The following is a 19364-nucleotide window of genomic DNA, read 5'->3' on the forward strand; positions in this document are numbered from 1 at the left end:
CGAATATGTTGAAAAGTGACCTTGTCCTAGAGAGATTTACACGGTTATCAAAATGTCACGCCAGGGTAAGCCTACACGAAACACAGAATTTATTTTAAGTGTTTCTAAAATCCCCCAAGGGAAAAATTAATGATGGAAATATTATTGGAACAATTTCCATGTTGACTGCAAGGTTTTATGGGTATTATGAGTCTTACTGTGGTATTCTATGCTCTCACTGTTGAGCCCTGCAAATTGACCACCCCCCAACATAGCTGGTGAAATAGACATTCTTACCCGCCAATATCTAAATCTACCCGCATTTGCCAAACAATGAATAACAGGCTCAGACCATTATTCTTCCTCCACCAAACTTTACATTCGGCACTATGCATTGTGGCAGGTAGTGTAATCCTGTAATCCGCCAAACCCAGACTGTTCCAGAGTCCAATTGCAGCGAGTTTTACACCACTCCAGCCGACGCTTGGCATTGCGTATGGTGATCAGGCTTGTGTGCGGCTGCTCGGCCATGGAAACACATTTCATGAAGCCCATGACGAACAGTTATTGTGCTGATATTACTTCAAGAGGCAGATTGGAACTCGGTAGTGAGTGTTGCAACCGAGGACAGACGATTTTTATGCGCTACGCGTTTCAGCACTAGGCGGTCCTGTTCTGTGAGCTTGTGTGGCCTACCACTTCGCGGCTGAACTGTTGTTGCTCCTAGACATTTCCACTTCACAATAACAGCACTTACAGTTGACCAGGGCAGCTCTAGCAGGGCAGAAATTTGACGAATTGACTTGTTGGAAAGGTGGCATGCTATGATGGTGCCATGTTGAAAGTCACTGAGCTATTCAGTACGGCCATTCTACTGTCAATGTTTGTCTATGGAGATTGCATGGCTGTGTGCTTGATTTTATACACCTGTCAGCAATGGGTGTGGCTGAAATAGCCGAATCCACTAATATTAAGGGGAGTCCACATACTTTTATATATATAGTGTATAATATTTGACTAAAACATAATAATTTCAAACCTTGATTACATTTAGGGACATTGCCCTTCGTAGAGTGCCATCTTTCGGATGAGAAGTTAAAACGGGTGTCCTGACTCTTTGTTATCATTCAAAATACCATGGCACTTATTGTAAGAGTACTGGTGTTCATCCCGGTGTCACTGCTAAATTCCCATCCTGGCCACATTCCATCATGGCCACCTAATCATCCCCCTCATTCCTAATTGGCATACATCCCTCCTCACCTCTCCACCTGATAGCTGATGTGTGGTGAGCGTTCTGGCACAAAAATGGTCGCCATGCATCATTGAGGTGGGTGCTACACATTGTTGGTGGATGTGGTGAGTTTCCACCTACTATGTAACGCGCTTTGAGTACCTCAGTTGGTCTAAAAGTGCTATATAAATCCAATCAATTATTATTGATTATCATTATTTGTGTACGATCATGTCTCTCTATTATGCATGGGAATATTTGGGAACAGATTTACTAAATGAAAACCACTTGGAGCTGATTTCCTGGTGTTTTTACAGTCTTTTATGTCCAAAAATTATATTGTTTATGAAAAAAACATAAAACAGAATAATTAAATAACAAATAAAAAAATCTATCTCTGTCTGTCTGTCTGTCTATGTAATTTATTTTGCTCAGAAAACTTGTGGGGCCAAATAAAACCAGTTGGGGAACCCTGGACTATGGTCTCATGAGTCTTCTCAATTCCGCCTGTGGATAGGTCAGGTACCACCAGAGGTCCTAGTACCCCTGGTTGGGAACCACTGCGCTAGGCTATTATGCGTTAGCCGATTTACTTTCATTTTCATATTTGCAACTACCTAAAAAATGGTGAGTAGCCTTTTTACTTCGTCTGTTGAGAAGAAATTAAGATACACGACAAACATCAACATCAACACACATTATATTTTATTCATCTATCGATTTTGCCAAAACATATAAAGATACATTCGAGCGTTGTGACGGGCACGCACGCGCGCACAGACACACCTATGCAAATATTTGGCCTAGTCTACCATCTTTGTCCTATACTCTCAAAAACGTAGTTTTTTCGGAAAGTAAATTTGGCGAAATTCAAATAAGTATAAACCTTCTAATGACTTTTCATAATAGCAGTAGCAGTTATTGTAGTTTTAGTCTATTAAATGTTTATGACGTTATCTTTCCCACGACAGGACACCGGACTACGAGAGAGGTGAGCCTCAACATAGTAACCATTAACTCTTCTTTTGATATTTCAATAAATTAATTGATTACACACTTATTTATTGAGAAAATTCATATTGTGTCATTAAATATTTTAGGGCAGAATTGTTTTTGCAGACTGAAGACAGTTTTAGGATTAATGCCTACAATATCATCTGAGAAATGGACAAACTACAAGGACCTAGGGAATATGTGGATGAGGTATGCATGTACCCCTTTGAAGACCAAGGTAAAACTAGTTTCAGGTTGGATATTCGATGGATATTCACCTGTAGTTTTCCTTACGTCCACCAACATCAGTTAGGGACCGTCAACATAGTGATAAATCACATTTTTCAAATTTCAATAGCTCTTTAACCATTACTCCTAAAACTTTCAAAACTGGTTCTAGCCAACCTGATGACATAGACACACATTGTGCACACTTTTTTTGTAGAATTAAATCTCGCACTATTTTAAATTCATTATTTACAATTTTGAATTTCAATAGCTTTGGTCATGTGACTTACTGACTTCAAACAAGGTTCAGAATGTACACTCAGTGGCCCTACGCATTGCACACCCTTTAGTTTGTTCATTTTCATCTCACATGTTTTTACATAAATTTTTCTAACTTTCAAATGTCAATAGCTCCATGGTCATGTGACCTACTGACTTAAAACAAGGTTCAGAATGTACACTCGGTGTGCCTACACATTGCACACCCTTTTGCTTGTCCATTTTAATCTTACCAGATTTTACATTAATTTGCCTGCTCTGCCCCCTTGAAGGACAGTGTCACTCATACACCTATTCACTTGGGCCTTCTCCCTGGGGCCTTCCTGACCTCCAGGCAGGCCCCCATTGCCCTGGTGACCTCTGACTCCTGGCCTCTAGGCCTACACTCCCTGCCCGCCCTCTCACTGGGCCTGAGAGTGTATAGCTTACTCCCTGGAACTACAGACCTCCAGGCCTCCACACCTACTCTCCCTACCCAGTCAACACCCTTTCCCTTGGTCTTAGAGTATAGCTTACTCCCTGGAATTACTAAGACATCTATAGTCCCGCTGTCAGGAACCACGTGCACCTGGTAACCTGTAACAGGCTCTGTGTACCTGGTAACCCGTAACAGGCTCTATGCTCCTGGTGACCTGCCCGCTTTTTTTCTGCTCACAGACTAAGTCCCCACTCCAACCTCCATGGCCTGAGTGCTGCCCCCAGCCCCTGAGTAACGCCCGGTGGTATCATCAGAGGCTTTTCTGTCTTACAAACTGGACATCAGTTGCCGCTACAAACCTTCAGCTGACTTTGACTGTTTTTTTACACCCAATCGACATCAAGTGCCAGCGCAATACTTATAAGCTTGAGGACCAAATACCCCTCGCTGTATCTAGCGGCACCATCAACCGGGTGTCGGAAGAAGCAACAGAAAATAATCATCCCCTTTCAATCATTTGCTTGCCCAGTCAGCCCAGAACCATAGGAACCACCTTTACCAGCGCTTCATCGATATTCCTCACTTTGACATGAGGGGGTCACAGTCACCCCACGGGTGATTTGAGTGTGACCCTGACAGGTGGGTATGCTCCTTTGAATTTGAATTTCAAGTTAACATTCATTGATCCATGCCCAGTGGGAACCTAGGCTTCTTCCATCAATTTTATGGTTCCGCGGCAAATCAATGGGCGTGGATGGTACTACCCACATCAGATGTAGGCCCCTCCCCAGACAAGCTGGAGATACCTCTCCCCACTTCGTAGGGCATGAGCCAGATCCATGCAATGCCCTATCACTGCGAGGCCAATGGGTTTAGTCTCCGCCTCAAGTCTAGTGAGCGTAGAGAAGACCTCCCCACCTAGAATGTGTGGGGCCGGCGAGCGCCGTACCTGGGGAGATCCGCGAGAAGGGCCTGGCGCGCGTCTAGAGTTGCCGCCACCAACTGCCGGACCCAACCCCCCACCGGTCCGCCTTCAGCCCGCCGACGGACACCACCCCGGAGACGAACCCCCGTACGCAGCCCCGTGCGAGACCGCACACGAGAGACCGCGAGATGGGCCGCACAACGAACTTCCAATGGTGTCGAGAGGAGGGCGATGGAGCGACTGTTCCACTAGACGCGGCTTGAGCCAAGCCCCGCTTCGCACCCCAGCCCGACCGACCCAACCTTTAGAGCCAATCCTTATCCCGAAGTTACAGATCTTTTTTTGCCAACTTCCCTTACCTACATTGTCATAACATGCCAGAGGCTGTTCACCTTGGAGACCTGCTGCAGATATGGGTACGGCCCTGCATGAGATTTACACCCTCTCCCCCGGATTTTCAAGGGCCAGGGAGAGCTCACCGGACGCCGCCGAAACCGTGACGCTTTCCATGGCTTGGGCCCCTCTCTCGGGGCGAACCCATTCCAGGGCGCCCTGTCCTTGAATGGGTTTGAAGAAAAGAGAACTCTCCCTGGGGCTCCCGCCAGCTTCTCCAGGATCGGTCACGTTGCCGCACTGGATGCCTCGTGGCGCCCATCTCCGCCAGTCCGTGGACATTCTAAAAGTAGTTTGAGGTCAGTAGGTCACATTACCAAGGAGATATTGAAATCTGAAAGTTAAAAAAAATTAATGTAAAAACGTGTGAGATGAAAATGGACAAACTAAAGGGTGGGCAATGTGCAGGCCCCCTGACTGTACATGCTGAACCTTGTTTGAAGTCAGTAGGTCACATGACCAAGGAGCAATTGAAATTCGAAAGTTTTAAATATTAATGTAAAAACGTGTAAGATGAAAATGGACAAACTAAAGGGTGTACAATATAGAAGGGTAGTCAGTGGACATTCTGAACCTTGTTTGAAGTCAGTAGGTCACATGACCAAAGAGCTATTGAAATTCTAATGTAAAAAAAAGTTTGTACTTTGTTTATGCTCCCTAACTAATTCAACTAGGAATACAAAATGCTGCTCACATTGCCACATGTTTATTAGCTTTGGAAAGCGAATTAATGTCTAAATCATGAAAATAAGACCTGTGCAATGTTGTGCGCAATTTGTCCAACATCATGACACTTGAGTCTGTGGCTCAAGTGGTTTGAAAGCTATTGAGTTTGAAAGCACGAATATCCGTCCAATATACAACTTCAAACTGTCTTTACCTCGGTCCTTTGAAGGTGTCATTGTCTGTCACGGCCGAAAGAAGTGGACCAAAGCGCAGCGTGGTGAGCGTACATATTCCTTTTATTTAGGATGATGCCAACTAAAACAATACAAAAACAACCGTGAAGCTTAAGGCAATAGTGCCACAAACAAAGTTAACGTCCCACAACATAAGGAGGGAAAAGGGGCTACCTAAGTATGGTTCCCAATCAGAGACAACGATAGACAGCTGTCCCTGATTGAGAACCATACCCGGCCAAAACATAGAAATACAAAATCATAGAAAACCAAAACATAGAATGCCCACCCAAATCACACCCTGACCAAACCAACATGAGACATAAAAAGGCTCATACAGGTCAGGGCGTGACATTGTCCAAAGTTGGATAGTTTCTCTTCTTGTCCTGTATAAAAAGCACCTTAAGAGAGCCCCTTTTCTGGCAGTTTAATTGTGCCATCAAACCCATTGGTCTTCCAGAGGAGCCAATATGGATGAATAGATAGATAAAAGTGTCCAGAAATTAGGGTTACACTTTTAAAGAGAAAATCATTTTATTTGTGCTTCTCATATCAAACCTGTGTCTATAAGATGCTCCACAGCATCTTCTTCTTAGGCTGGATTCATTCCCCCAAATACACCCCCGAGATGATCCTTGGTGACCATTTGTCTGAGATGATGAAGAAGATATTCCCACAACCGTTTGAGAGTTACACAAGGAAACTGCCAAAACGGACTCCATTCTCCTGTGTGCTTGATATGGTGAGTGTTGTGTTGCTGATGCTCTTGACTAACTCACTGGGTGTAACCGGTGTGAAATGGCTAGCTAGTTAGCTGGGTGCGCGCTAATAGCGTTTCAATCAGTGACATCAATAGCTCTGAGACCTTGAAGTAGTTGTTTGCCTTACTCTGCGAGGGCCGCAGCTTTTGTGGAGCGATAGGTAACGATGCTTCGAGGGTGACTGTTGTCAATGTGTGCAGGGGGTCCCTGGTTTGAGGCGAGGAGAGCAAGGAAGCAATACTGTTACATTGGTGCCGTGACCCGGATCACTGGTTGCTGCGGAAAAGGAGGGTGAGTGTAACCGATGTGAAATGGTTAGCGGGATGCGCGCTAATAGCGTCTCAATCGGTGGCGATAGGTAACGATGCTTCGAGGGTGACTGTTGTCGATGTGTGCAGAGTGTCCCTGGTTCGAGCCCAGGTAGAGGCGAGGAGAGGGACGGAAGCAATACTGTTACATGGGCAGAGACATCAGTTCAACGTCTAGTTTTGATTTATATTTTGTTGAGTTGTCAACTAACCATGAATTCAATGTGAAATCAATAACAAATGTCCAGTGGCGTGTATTCATGGAGCCAAGGGAAGCCCGGCTTCCCCCCAAAAATGGCACGGCGCTTGCAATGCCAGGGTTGTGGGTTCGATTCCCACAGGAGACCAGTACAGCTGGTCCCAGCGCCCCTCTGTCTCTCTACATGTAGGCCATCTATCTGATACTGTCGGGTCCAAACAAGTATGACATTGTTGCCGCCCGTCGCATTGAATGCAAGGGAAGCCAGCGAGCATTTGGCCCCCCTTGACAAGAAAAGTTTAACAAATTTGCCAATCAGTGTTGAGCTAAACTGAGCAAGCTCAACTGTGAATGGTCCTGGCGGGGGGAAAAAAGTGTAAAGGGAAGCCAGGTTGGATTTGGTGTCTCTCCTATCAAATTGCTTTGAGAGCATACGTCATTAACCGAAACAACTTCAATTGTTGCCTCTTTGTGTTTTTGTCCTCCGGTGGCTAGCTAGCTAGCTAGCTAAAATTGTCCTTTTCCTAAATTAGCCATGGATGGAGATAGGGATTTGGACTTGTGGTTTTACTTAATTCACCCTGCTGGCCAATGATTATGTCGGCGATTCTGATCCAACCATTAATTTATACATTGTTGTGCTCCTCGCCTGAGAGGATGGAAGTTCAATATGGACAGTAGCTAGATGTAGAAGGCTAATGTTAACTAGCTAATGTTGCCCATGAATGGAAGTTAGGCTAGCGAGCAAGCATTTTAGCCAGGTAGCCTAGGACAACAAAAATAAAAGCGTGTACTGTGTGAATGAAAGAGAGGAGGATGGCATTGGCGCTTCTCTACAAGTAGGGTGATTTTCTACTTGTGCGCACACACACGCGTAAAACAGAAATCAGAACCATGGGCAGCCACGTCATATTTAGCTTATGTTGATTGTTCTCAATTGTTTTTGGTATCTTTTTGTTGATGTTGAAATGTTGAAGTTGAAACGGTGCTGGAATAGTGGTGGCAGCTCCTGTTTTCTTTGCGACTTGTGGTAACTCTCTGTGGTTCTAAATCAATAGTTGTTTAGTGGTCCGAAAATGTCGGAAACATTAACTTGCTTAACCATGCTGTAGGTCATGTAACTCTCATGCAATATGCATAGTGGACTTCACTGGACAGAGGTTGCTATCCATTTTTGTGATAAAACAAAGGTGTGGTTGAATTTATTCTGCCACTGTCTTCTTATTGTCGTGGCCTTTAGGCCTATATATCACGGTCACAAGTCATATGAATTAACAGCAAACAACGCAATTATCACAACACATACAGTGTAGGTGGTAATATGGCTTTTCTTGGGGGGGCTTGGCATCCCCAGTGATTTTGCCCACAGCACCGCTACAGCAAATGTCACCATGTCATTGGATTTAAGTTAAGAGTTGGGTGAAAAAAATATTAAATGCACGTTTTGCAAATCCAATCAGTTTCCCACATTGATTTGACGTCATCACATTGATTTTTGGGGTTGAAATGAAGTGGAAACAACGTTGATTCAACCAGTTTCTGCCCAGTGGGAACTGCATATTATGAAGTGATAAGTGCTGAATGCTTTTGTATTGTTATTCAGTATTAAACGGAAAAGGGACAAACAGTGGTGGTCATTTTTCACCATGTTAATTGAATTTGAACTAAACTATGGATGCCCTCAAGGGACATCCTGATTGTACTATGCCTGCGGTTTTAATTTGTTTTAAAAAGACTGTTAAGTCCGTAGTCTTATTATTAAACATAAACACAGGACAGCGGGATTCTTATTGCAAGGGAGAACTTTATCTCAGCGAGGACCAGAGCAACACAACATAAAAAGGTTCAACAGCCATAAGCATTCTGTGGACAACAGCGCCCTCTTATGGGCAGGATGTATACAAACATTATACATTCAATACATAACAAAGACCAAAATGCAGCCAGTATACTGTATATTGTGGAGAAACGTTAGTGAACTATTCACAAAATGATGTGTGACCTGTTGTAACCTAATATATTGATCTGCTCCTATCTGTGTATTTGTTTCTAAGTAATTTAATGAATAGTTTGCAAAAGTTTCTGCAATATACAGGCTGCCATTTTTTGTCTATTTGGATTCTATCTGCCGTTTAAGGGCCTTTTTCTCACTGACCTTATCTTGTTTAACGTCTGTTGTCATCAACTCCCAGGTGGTCTCCTGGTTTGGACCAGACCAAAAGTCGGAAATATGGCAGAAACTGCGGGATATCGCCAATGTCATGTCAGGGAAACACCGGTTCACCTCCTCAACCATCTGCATCTCTGAAAGTGGAGGGAGGTACTATGGAGCGTCCATGTCCTGCACGGGGAAGAAAGAGGGACAGATTATGATCGCTGTGTCCTGTCTGTGTACCTGGCACTACGGTGTATCCAATGCCGTGATGACATACAAGCCAGATAAGAACAAGAGAAAGAACTTTGATGGCACCATGAAACTACAAGAGTATGTAAAGTGCCAGGCTTCCAATGTGAAGAGTGGGGAGGAGATACCTCCTTGCAAGTCCTGTGGTAATCTTTTTGGTCTGGAGAAACCAAGCAATCAGATGTGGCCCTATGGAAACTGCGCAGAGGCAGAGAGCTTGAGCAAACTGCTCTATGGAGAGGAAGAGATTGTTAAGAAAGTAGTACCACCAGTTGATTGCGAAATGCGAGAGCAAGTGGTGAAGGAGGTAAAGGCTCACCTGGAGGAGAAGCTCCAAGAGTCAGAATTTCAATGGGATTCTTCCTATTACATTCCACAGTAGATTGTCAGAGATGACTGGTAAACGCATGTGCACACACACACTACATTTACAGATATACAGATGCACATTCCTACTGTGACACACTGAGATCCAAAACATGAAACATATAATCATATCTTGGTGCAGGGCTAACAACATGTGATTTGTGGCTGACAGCTAGTGTTGAAACATTGCCAAAGCAGTGAACCACTCTGTGCATATAGTATACAGTATAACTGCTAGGCTAAAGCTATCAGCTCTTATCAATGACATCTGTGAGGTAGATGGTTCTTTTAGTGGGGGACTTTGAGAACTTACACTCAACAAAATAAAAGTTAGATAATCAGGCCCCCATTGATCTTTGTTATAATGTTTTATCATAAGAATACAGCTTTAGCCTTGTAAACATGCAGGTAATTGCAGGAAATGTGCTTAAAAACGACAAAATTTGCTCTCAGTTCCATGGCAAAATGTATAGAATTGCAGGAAATGTTGCATTAAAACTGTCACATTTTATTTCAGCTCCAGGGCAAAATGTGTAGAATGGCAGGAAATTAGCTTTAAAACAAAATGTTCTCTACACCAACCCATATGGTGGGTTGTGACTCAAAAGACACCTCCATTTGTGGGTCACAAAGCAAAAAAGTTTGGAAATCCCTGGTTGGAAACCTCGATGGAGATACTGTATTATTCATCATTTGTTGGCTGTATTTAATTGAATACTCTAGACAAAGCATTTTACATTAAACGTATATTATTTTAAATTGATTTTAAACTTTACTTCTGCTGTAGGCATTGATGCACATCTTACTCATCTGTAACAAATTACTAATACTGTAACCGTTGGTGTGAATTAATGTCTGGGTTGACTAATATGTGAGGAATGAATATAATAAAGGAGACTATGATAAAGGAGTGTGTGTGTGTGTGTGTGTGTGTGTGTGTGTGTGTGTGTGTGTGTGTGTGTGTGTGTGTGTGTGTGTGTGTGTGTGTGTGTGTGTGTGTGTGTGTGTGTGTGTGTGTGTGTGTGTGTGTGTGTGTTTGTTTGATCACCCAGTGTACTTGAGTTTCAGTGACTGTTTAGTTTGCAAACAGAAGGGTTGAGAGGATTGAAATAGCAAACAGGAAAGTGCTAAATAGGGAAGTGCAATCAATGTATTTAACAGCAAACTTTAACCAGGAACCAAAACGCTTGTCTGATTCCAGTCAGTCCCGTCATATGGCCATTAGACCAGTAGGGGCCGGTGTCACCCCAGACAATATCCCTATTGAAATTAAGACAGGTTTGGGTTTTAGTTAAATAATTAGTTCTTAAACAACTTGTCTTGACTTTCCTGGTAAAGGTTAGATATTTTATTACAACTGGAACCTAGATTTTTGTTCAGTGTTTTGTTTTGTCTTGTCAGCATTTCTGTATTTTGTATTACTGCCTGCCTGTGTTATCCTTAACACATTGCATGGACACCTTACCTTTTTCACAAGAGGATGCTTTGAAAGCTACAGTATTTGAATGCAGTTTTAAATCAAATTGATGACTTGCACAGCTGCACGTCACTAGTGGATTCCTAACATGCAATAGGGCAGATAAGCCACTGTTCAAAAGTACAGGGAATAGGGTGGCATTTTGGATGGATGGGCCGTGGTCAAAAGTAGTGCGTTATGTTAGGGGGCCATTTTGGCTCTGGTCAAAAGTAGTGCGTTATGTTAGGGGGCCATTTTGGCTCTGGTCAAAAGTAGTGCGTTATGTTAGGGGGGCATTTTGGCTCTGGTCAAAAGTAGTGAGTTATGTTAGGGGGGCATTTTGGCTCTGGTCAAAAGTAGTGAGTTATGTTAGGGGGGCATTTTGGCTCTGGTCAAAAGTAGTGAGTTATGTTAGGGGGGCATTTTGGCTCTGGTCAAAAGTAGTGAGTTATGTTAGGGGGGCATTTTGGCTCTGGTCAAAAGTAGAGAGTTATGTTAGGGGGCCATTTTGGCTCTGGTCAAAAGTAGTGCACTATAAGCCTTAAACGACTAGACTATGCACTATTATCATGGTCAAGATCCCTCTAGCACAGTCACTGTAACCTGCCATTGTCACGCCCTGACCTTAGTTATCTATGTTTTCTGTATTATTTTGGTCAGGTCAGGGTGTGACGAGGGTGGGTATGCTTGTTTGTCTTGTCTAGGGTTTTTGTATGTCTAGGGGTGTTTGTTAGCCTAGGTATATTGTATGTCTATGGTGGCCTGAATTGGTTCCCAATCAGAGACAGCTGTTTATCGTTGTCTCTGATTGGGGATCCTATTTAGGTTGCCATTTTCCATTTTGGTTTTGTGGGTAGTTGTCTATGTGTAGTTGCATGTCAGCACTAGTTGTTTATAGCGTCATGTTCGTTTTGTTAGTTTGTTTAAGTGTTCTTCGTTTGAATAAAAGAAGAATGTATTCCAATCACGCTGCGCCTTGGTCTCCTCGTTACGACGAATGTGACAGCCATGATGGTAAATTGTGTTATTCAGACACATGAACAGGTCCCAGCACTGAAACCCACACACACAGACAAACACACAGAAATACAAATCAACAACAGTTACTAATATGAATCATGGATCTGGCTAAGGTTGCAGGTTCATTTCCCACATTGGCTACATTTACTGAGTAAACAGTATGTGGTAAGCGTAAGTGGATTTTAGGATAGAGGCCCCTGCTGAAGTGGCTGAAGCACAGAGAGCAGTGTGAGACAGATTAAACCAGTCTTGGCGTGCGTGTGTGCGTGTGAATGGGTGTGTGTGTGTTAGCATCAGAGTCACTCTGTCATCCCATGGGATAAACGGTGCTCCTGAACCGCCCAGATTACTCCACCTCTCTCTGACAGGCTATAAATAGTGACACACCTCAACACACAGCCAGACACAGAGAGAATGGATACATGGCACCTTCTCAGTGATCACACCCGCACTAGAGCCACCAGATTATTACAGGATGCTATACTGATTACCAGATCATCCATCATAGCAATGTCAACTTTTTTTCTAATTTCCAATGAACAGAGAATATATCAGTCCCTTATTTGTATAACAATACCTGAACAGGAGATACAATGTGATTGATTCAGATGTCTTCCTGACATTCAACTCTCAGAGTGAAAGGAACAGGAGTGGACATATACCTCTGTTAAAAGACATGGGCTGGGGTTCAAACACACCGCAATGCACGGCTGACATCGCACTGCACTTTACTTTTAAAGGTCATTTCAATGACGTTTGTGGAGATTGCATTTGGGGTAAATGCAGCGGATGTCGGCTAAAACATTAATTAAGTCAAGTGCAGTGCGATGTCGGCTGTTTTGTTTGAATCCCTGCCCATGGGTTTGAGTGGTGCAGATGGGTTTTGTTCGCTAGTGAGAAAACATTTAAAAAACTTGTTATAACAAAGTGTAACAAGGAGATACTACCTGAACATATCCAATTGGAACACAAAAGATTAGCGTTATATGTTGAAACACGTTCTGCTTGTGTTTGCCACACTGACACCACACTGGCAGAAATGCTGGGACAACCCTGAAATGTTTTCATTTTTTATTTGATAAATCCTATGAGAGAGACACACCTAGCTGGTTCTGTTTCAGTGTCTAGTCCCTAGCCCTTGACAATTTCTTATGCCCTTATCTGTCGCAGACATGGATCAGAAAAACTGTATAGGTACATGTAAGCAATATGTTCTCACCATTGAGTGTAAGGAAAGCTGAATGGCCGGGATTCAATCAAAGGCCTGCACTTTACTTTTAAAGGTAATTCACCTTGTGCCAACATCCACAGCATTTACCATGATTGCGATCTCTGTGAACGTTGGGATCTCTGTGAACGTTGGGATCTCTGTGAACGTTGGGATCTCTGTGAATGTTGGGATCTCTGTGAACGTTGCGATCTCTGTGAACGTTGCGATCTCTGTGAACGTTGGGATCTCTGTGAATGTTGGGATCTCTGTGAACGTTGGGATCTCTGTGAACGTTGGGATCTCTGTGAATGTTGGGATCTCTGTGAACGTTGCGATCTCTGTGAACGTTGTGATCTCTGTGAACGTTGGGATCTCTGTGAACGTTGGGAAATTGCCTTTAAAAGGTGCATTGCTGACTTTGACAGCATCTAAAGTCCTTGAATAGTTTCAACATTCTCTGAGCCAGTTAGCTTATACATACTGTAGAATTCAATGCATGCCAAAAGTTTGATAGCTTAATTTAATACGGTATATGTTCTGGTATATTATAATTTTATATATAAAAGGTAATTTTGTGATGAAAATAAGAAAAATATACAATTGAGTCAATATACACAATAAATCAAATAATGAAAAAAGGAACAAATAAATCTGCATCTTCATTTGAGAGTGATGAGCAAATGCATAAAGCCCAATACATAGGCACTGTCCCAAATGGCACCCTATTCCCTTTCTTGTGCACTATATAGGAAATAGCGTGCCATTTGGAACGCACTCAAAGTGCCCTGTAACCTAGATACAGTGTTAGATCTACATCTTGTCCATAGTTTCACATTCTGTCTAATAGATATTCAATACTGTCTTTATATTATACATGTATATCCATATGATTGGCCTTCTGTGAAGGATTGCATTATAACACAGTGATTAAGAGGCAAAGATTCAGAAAGCAAGAGAGCGAGAGACCTACTGTATACAGTGCCTTCAGAAAGTATTCACACCCCTTGACTAATTCCACATATTGTTGTACTACAGCCTGAATTCAAAATGGATTAAATATATTATTTTTCTCACCCATCTACACACAATAGCCCATAATTACAAAGTGAAAACATGTTTTTAGAATTTGTTGCTAATTTAAAATGAAATACAGAATGATCTGTTTACATAAAATATTGACTCAAGGGTGTGAATACTTGTAGAAGCACCATTGGCAGAGATTACAGCTTTGAGTAGTCTTGAGTATGTCTGCATCAGCTTTGAGTAGTCTTGAGTATGTCTGCATCAGCTTTGAGTAGTCTTGAGTATGTCTGCATCAGCTTTGAGTAGTCTTGAGTATGTCTGCATCAGCTTTGAGTAGTCTTGAGTATGTCTGCATCAGCTTTGAGTAGTCTTGAGTATGTCTGCATCAGCTTTGCAGATCTGGATTTGGGGATTTTCTCCCATTCTTCCTTGATGATTTTTTGTTAGGCCAACAGCTCTGCTGTCTCACGCTAGGACGACTGAGAAGGACAGGACTGGACGGTCTGGGCCGGGATGGGACTGGACAGGATAAGACAGAATGGGACAGGACGGGTCCCAATTCTCACAGGAACCTTCTTACTGGACCCTTGTTTCCAGGGTTTGGAACATCTATCTGAAATGTATTATGTGAATTATAATAGCATGACTTCATATGCACACACAGCTCACAATACCCACTTTAAGGCGAGGAGACTCATTTAACTGTGGCTGCTGCACTGCCCACCAATCCTACATCTTAAGTCATTATTTTAATCAAGATAAATACAATACATGTTGGGGGGTGGTTTAAAATGGTTTCCTGTGTTCTGAGAATTAATGCCCTCTCACACCTTTTGGTCTGACCTGTGTTAAAAGTACTATTTGAAATCTTTCAAATGCTTTGGGTGTTTGCTCTAGCCAGATGGGCAGGGTTTGCAGTTTTGAGACAGTTCTATTGGTCTATTAAGCAAGGCAAGCCCAATCAAGCACATATAGTATATAGTCACTGCTGACTGTGCAGTGAGAAGCTTACAACTTTGAGAACACTGATTGACATTAATAAAATACAGTCTGGTTGTGATGAGGTTCTGTTCCAATACCCACATACAGTACTAGCACACTACTAAGAGTGTAACAAGGTCTTGGACATACGTTCTAAGTGCAATATTAGTGTGGACATTGGAACATAGCCTGAAAGACTCCAGTTTTAACTCTTAACAGTCTCAAGTGACAGTGCAGGGGGCAGGTTTTCCGGGGACCTATGTGAGACTTCTCCTCTTCCCTCTGTCCCGTTATCAACACTCGGAACTTTCCGTCTGATTCCAGGAAATTGTAATGGGTTTCTAAATGTTCTGATGGGATCAGATGGAGCCAAACGGAGTAGGAATGAAAAGGTTGGAGAGGATTTCTGGAGCGGAGCCGCCTAGCTGTCACCTTTCCCAATAGCATGGCAACGGCACGCTCAGCCATGCCTCTCAGTCCTGTCCAAAGCAACGCTAATCCAATCAGTAGGCTGGGATTTTTCACGCAGAAAAGAGGAGGAGGAGTAGAAAGAGGAGAAGAAAGAAAGGAGGAAGAGGAGGTTGAGAAGGAGCATTCACCTTCATCCAGCTCAGAAGAGAACTGTCGGCTGTCTGTTCAGAAGTGCAAATAGTTCTACAACGGTAATACAATGTCATCAGCTCTGACAGGGAAGTCCCCAACTCAAACATTCATCTGCCCTTTCAAACAAACGGACGTTTGTTTGAAAGGAGTTTTCTTTTTGGAGTTTTCTTTTTCTCCTCCTAGGGCCCTGTATAAAGTCTCGGTGAGTTAGTTAGATGGTTGGTCCAGTAAGTATAGCAGAGGAAGAGTAGGATGCCTCCCAGGCAACATCAGCCCCCCAGGTAGCATGAAGCGTCAGGTGATCAGCTTATAAAGACTGTACTGCACATTTTGATTTATCGTCGATTGTTGTGATCGATTCGATCCAAGTCGATCCCTGATGATCATTAAGGAAGTGAGGGGAGCCCAGCTCCCTGTCTGTCTGTCTATCTGAGGTGGATGAAGGAGAAGGAAACGGGCTTGGTTGGATCCATAGATATCCATAGAACACTATAGTTCACCACGTCTGTTTGTCTGTCCGTCCTTGTGTGTGGCAAGGTTCGAATACCCCACCCCTCTCTCCAAAGTGTGGACTTGCTTACTCCCGCTCATTTTTAAAAGCTTTGGATTGGTGTAACTAAGCATATGCCATCAGCTTCCTTCCTTCCTTTTAAATCCATGACGAACGAGGGGTAGAGAATTTAACTGCAGACAGAGGGTGGTGTAGTGAGACCAGGGGCCAGAGATCATGGTTCAGGGGTCAAAGGTCAGGGGTGAAGGGTCACAAGGCCACAGCAGTGCAGGGGTGTTTGAGTTTGCAGGGCAGCACCCCTCTGTTGAGCTGGTAGAACTCCACCAGGTGGATCAGGTCTGTGAACTTGGTGGTGCCGTCGTCCAGACTGAAGGACATCTGACCTTCCTCCTCACACTGTGAGAGAGAGGAGACAAGTTAGCTATTATACACATACAATACAGTTGAGAAGGAGGGGAGGAGATAGCATGTGAGGACAACTTGTACCAAGCCAAAATGGATGAACAAGAAAGAAGACGAATAGATTAGACGTAGAAATTAGAAAGAAAAGTAGATGAGTTGAAAGAATAAATAACTGACCGGTAGGATCTGGAAGTGTCTGATCTTCTGGTGGTGGCACAGGGTCAGGACAAACGCCTTGGTGTTACTCTGACAGTCTCTCAGCAGGAACAACCTGAAAAACACACATGGACACACATCCAAAACAGTGTCACTTATGTGTGTACTAGGGTGGATGGATGGACAGATGGATGGACAGATGGATGTACGACGGACAGAAGGATGGATGGATAATACAGCTTCTAAGTCTTACCCATCTACTTGTCCTTGTTGCATGATCATCTTGTGGGACTCTTCTCTCCTGATGCGACCATGGAACCATAGCTGTGTTCTGTGGATCACTGAAAGACACAGCAAGATGAGGTAAAGGTAAAGTAGAAGGCCTTTTTTAGGTATGAATGTCAAACCCAACTCATGTCCAGTTTTAGACCGGCAGAGATACGTACGGATAAGGAGTGGAATAGGAACTGCTCCTTTTTCCAATGGCAAAGATTTATAAAGATGTCGGGATTCAGAAATTACTTCTTGATTTAGCACTATCTACATTGCCCCAATAAATCAGCACAATGTACTTTTGAGTATACATTGGCAGCGTCTTGGAGCTTAAATTGGGATCATGTATACTGTTCTAATGACGATACAAAAAAGAGTAACAGAGAGCAATGTACAATACGGCGAACTTAGCAAATGATACATTTGAGGTGCATGGGAGCTGGCATTTTTATGCACCTCCGCTATTGTGTAACAATACACTAAATTACTAAGCATTTACGAAGTTACTCTGTTGTCACGAGTGTAATTATTACAGTGTTACTACCTAGATAGTGTAACGTGTAGGGTACCTGAGCTGAGAGAAGAGGGCTGGAGGGGGCTGGGACTGCCAAGAGCCTTCATACGCTGACCCCGTTTCTGACGGCAGGGAAGATAACAGAGAAACAAAACATTTTAGATTCAAAATGACAGAATTACACCTTTTTCCACAGACTCAGTCTCCCAAATCTTCCATCCCATCCCCTTCCGCCCCCTTCTACTCCCCTCCTCACCCTCCATTTCTGTCCCTCCTCCACAGCGGCGCTCACTGCTTCCAGAGGGTTCTCTATGACTCGTCCCGTCCTGCCAGAGAAGTCCATGGCCACCAGAGAGTTCTCAGACACACTCCGCTACAGAGACGAGGATAGACAACTTGTCTGAGCCACGCTACCACGCTCCAAAAGATCCTAGTCTGCTTTACAAGGTAGGATACATCAGGATAATGCTAACCAGTTGTCATAGAGTCGGGAATAAACATATAGGAGTCCTACCACAGGAGTAGAGAAATGTGAGACCGGAGACTTCCTTTGCTGGGGACTCTTGTAGTTCTGATCCAGTAATATTCCATACTGTAAACACAGAACAACAACATAATAGAAAAATATCAGTTACATTTTAGTCATTTAGCAGACTTGCTTATCCAGAGCCACTTAGAGACGCAATTTGGGTTAAGTGTCTTGTTCAGGGGCACATCCACATATTTTTCCCCTAGTCAGCTCGGGGATTTGAACCAGCAACGTTTCGGTTACTGGCCCAACGCTCCTAACCGCTAGGCTACCTGCCGCGTGTGTGTTCATGCATGTGTGTATGTACTGTACTTTTAAGAGTCTGAAGGCAGTCATCCAGCAGGTTCTGCTCTGTTCATCTTCAGCACACAGCATCCTCAGCTCCTTGCACTCACTCCTCACCTTACTGGGCTGTCAATCAAATAATCAGCCAATCACAGAGCCTTACTGGACTGTTAATCAAACAATCAGATGTTCAATTAGACAAGACTTCAATTAGTATTTAGTAAATCTGTAACAAGATTGAGCTTGATTCTCTTGAATACTCACATCAAATAAGATATCCAAAGGATGATTTTACCAGTCTCCACCCTCCCTTATATCAGTCACTAGGCCACAACGACCACAACCCCCAACACCCAAATCCTGCACAGTCATCCCTGGGGGTGAGAGTAGCGTACAGTGTGTGTGTGTCAGGCTCAGTGTGTCCTAGCAGACCCTGTCCCAGTTTATCACACTAGGCTGATCCAGTATAACCAGGTTACCTCCAGTGAAAACCCCTGCAGAGGAAGTACAGTACAGTAATGTCTGTCTGTCTGTCTGTCTGTCTGTCTGTCTGTCTGTCTGTCTGTCTGTCTGTCTGTCTGTCTGTCTGTCTGTCTGTCTGTCTGTCTGTCTGTCTGTCTGTCTGTCTGTCTGTCTGTCTGTCTGTCTGTCTGTCTGTCTGTCTGTCTGTCTGTCTGTCTGTCTGTCTGTCTGTCTGTCTGTCTGTCTGTCTGTCTGTCTGTCTGTCTGTCTGTCTGTCTGTCTGTCTGTCTGTCTGTCTGTCTGTCTGTCTGTCTGTCTGTGTCTGTCTGTCTGTCTGTCTGTCTGTCTGTCTGTCTGTCTGTCTGTCTGTCTGTCTGTCTGTCTGTCTGTCTGTCTGTCTGTCTGTCTGTCTGTCTGTCTGTCTGTCTGTCTGTCTGTCTGTCTGTCTGTCTGTCTGTCTGTCTGTCTGTCTGTCTGTCTGTCTGTCTGTCTGTCTGTCTGTCTGTCTGTCTGTCTGTCTGTCTGTGTGTGTCTGTGTGTGTGTCTGTCTGTC

The 19364-nt window shown here is 43.6% G+C and overlaps 2 protein-coding genes across 2 annotated transcripts in view; one reads left to right on the forward strand and one right to left on the reverse strand.

Annotated features, from left to right (window-relative positions):
- Window positions 1-1816: 1816 nt before the first annotated feature.
- Window positions 1817-10296, forward strand: LOC139559416 (uncharacterized). The gene is made up of 6 exons (XM_071375425.1): window positions 1817-1840; window positions 2185-2204; window positions 2314-2444; window positions 5345-5392; window positions 5920-6090; window positions 8809-10296. Exons 3-6 carry the CDS (start codon window positions 2355-2357, stop codon window positions 9400-9402), a joined length of 903 nt encoding a protein of 300 aa, XP_071231526.1. The 5' UTR covers window positions 1817-1840; window positions 2185-2204; window positions 2314-2354; the 3' UTR covers window positions 9403-10296.
- Window positions 10297-12918: 2622 nt separating this feature from the next.
- LOC139558894 (growth factor receptor-bound protein 10-like) overlaps window positions 12919-19364 on the reverse strand; it is a 17251-nt gene continuing 10805 nt past the window's right edge. The window contains exons 6-12 of the mRNA XM_071374407.1: window positions 18377-18475; window positions 18050-18127; window positions 17792-17908; window positions 17591-17657; window positions 17002-17089; window positions 16770-16863; window positions 12919-16586 (exon numbers count right to left, since the gene is read on the reverse strand). Coding sequence (XP_071230508.1) covers window positions 16440-16586; window positions 16770-16863; window positions 17002-17089; window positions 17591-17657; window positions 17792-17908; window positions 18050-18127; window positions 18377-18475 — 690 coding nt within the window. The 3' untranslated portion in view covers window positions 12919-16439. The remainder of the gene's footprint in view (window positions 16587-16769; window positions 16864-17001; window positions 17090-17590; window positions 17658-17791; window positions 17909-18049; window positions 18128-18376; window positions 18476-19364) is intronic.

Source organism: Salvelinus alpinus, chromosome 29, assembly GCF_045679555.1.
Source record: "Salvelinus alpinus chromosome 29, SLU_Salpinus.1, whole genome shotgun sequence".
NCBI lineage: Eukaryota > Metazoa > Chordata > Actinopteri > Salmoniformes > Salmonidae > Salvelinus > Salvelinus alpinus.

Bases quoted from the DNA above. Each gene is read 5' to 3' on its own strand.
- LOC139559416 (XM_071375425.1), top strand. From the start codon at position 2,355: ATGCCTACAATATCATCTGAGAAATGGACAAACTACAAGGACCTAGGG. The intron at 5,393-5,919 runs GTGAGCGTACAT...TGTGTCTATAAG, and splicing joins GTGGACCAAAGCGCAGCGTG to ATGCTCCACAGCATCTTCTT. The intron at 6,091-8,808 runs GTGAGTGTTGTG...ATCAACTCCCAG, and splicing joins TCTCCTGTGTGCTTGATATG to GTGGTCTCCTGGTTTGGACC.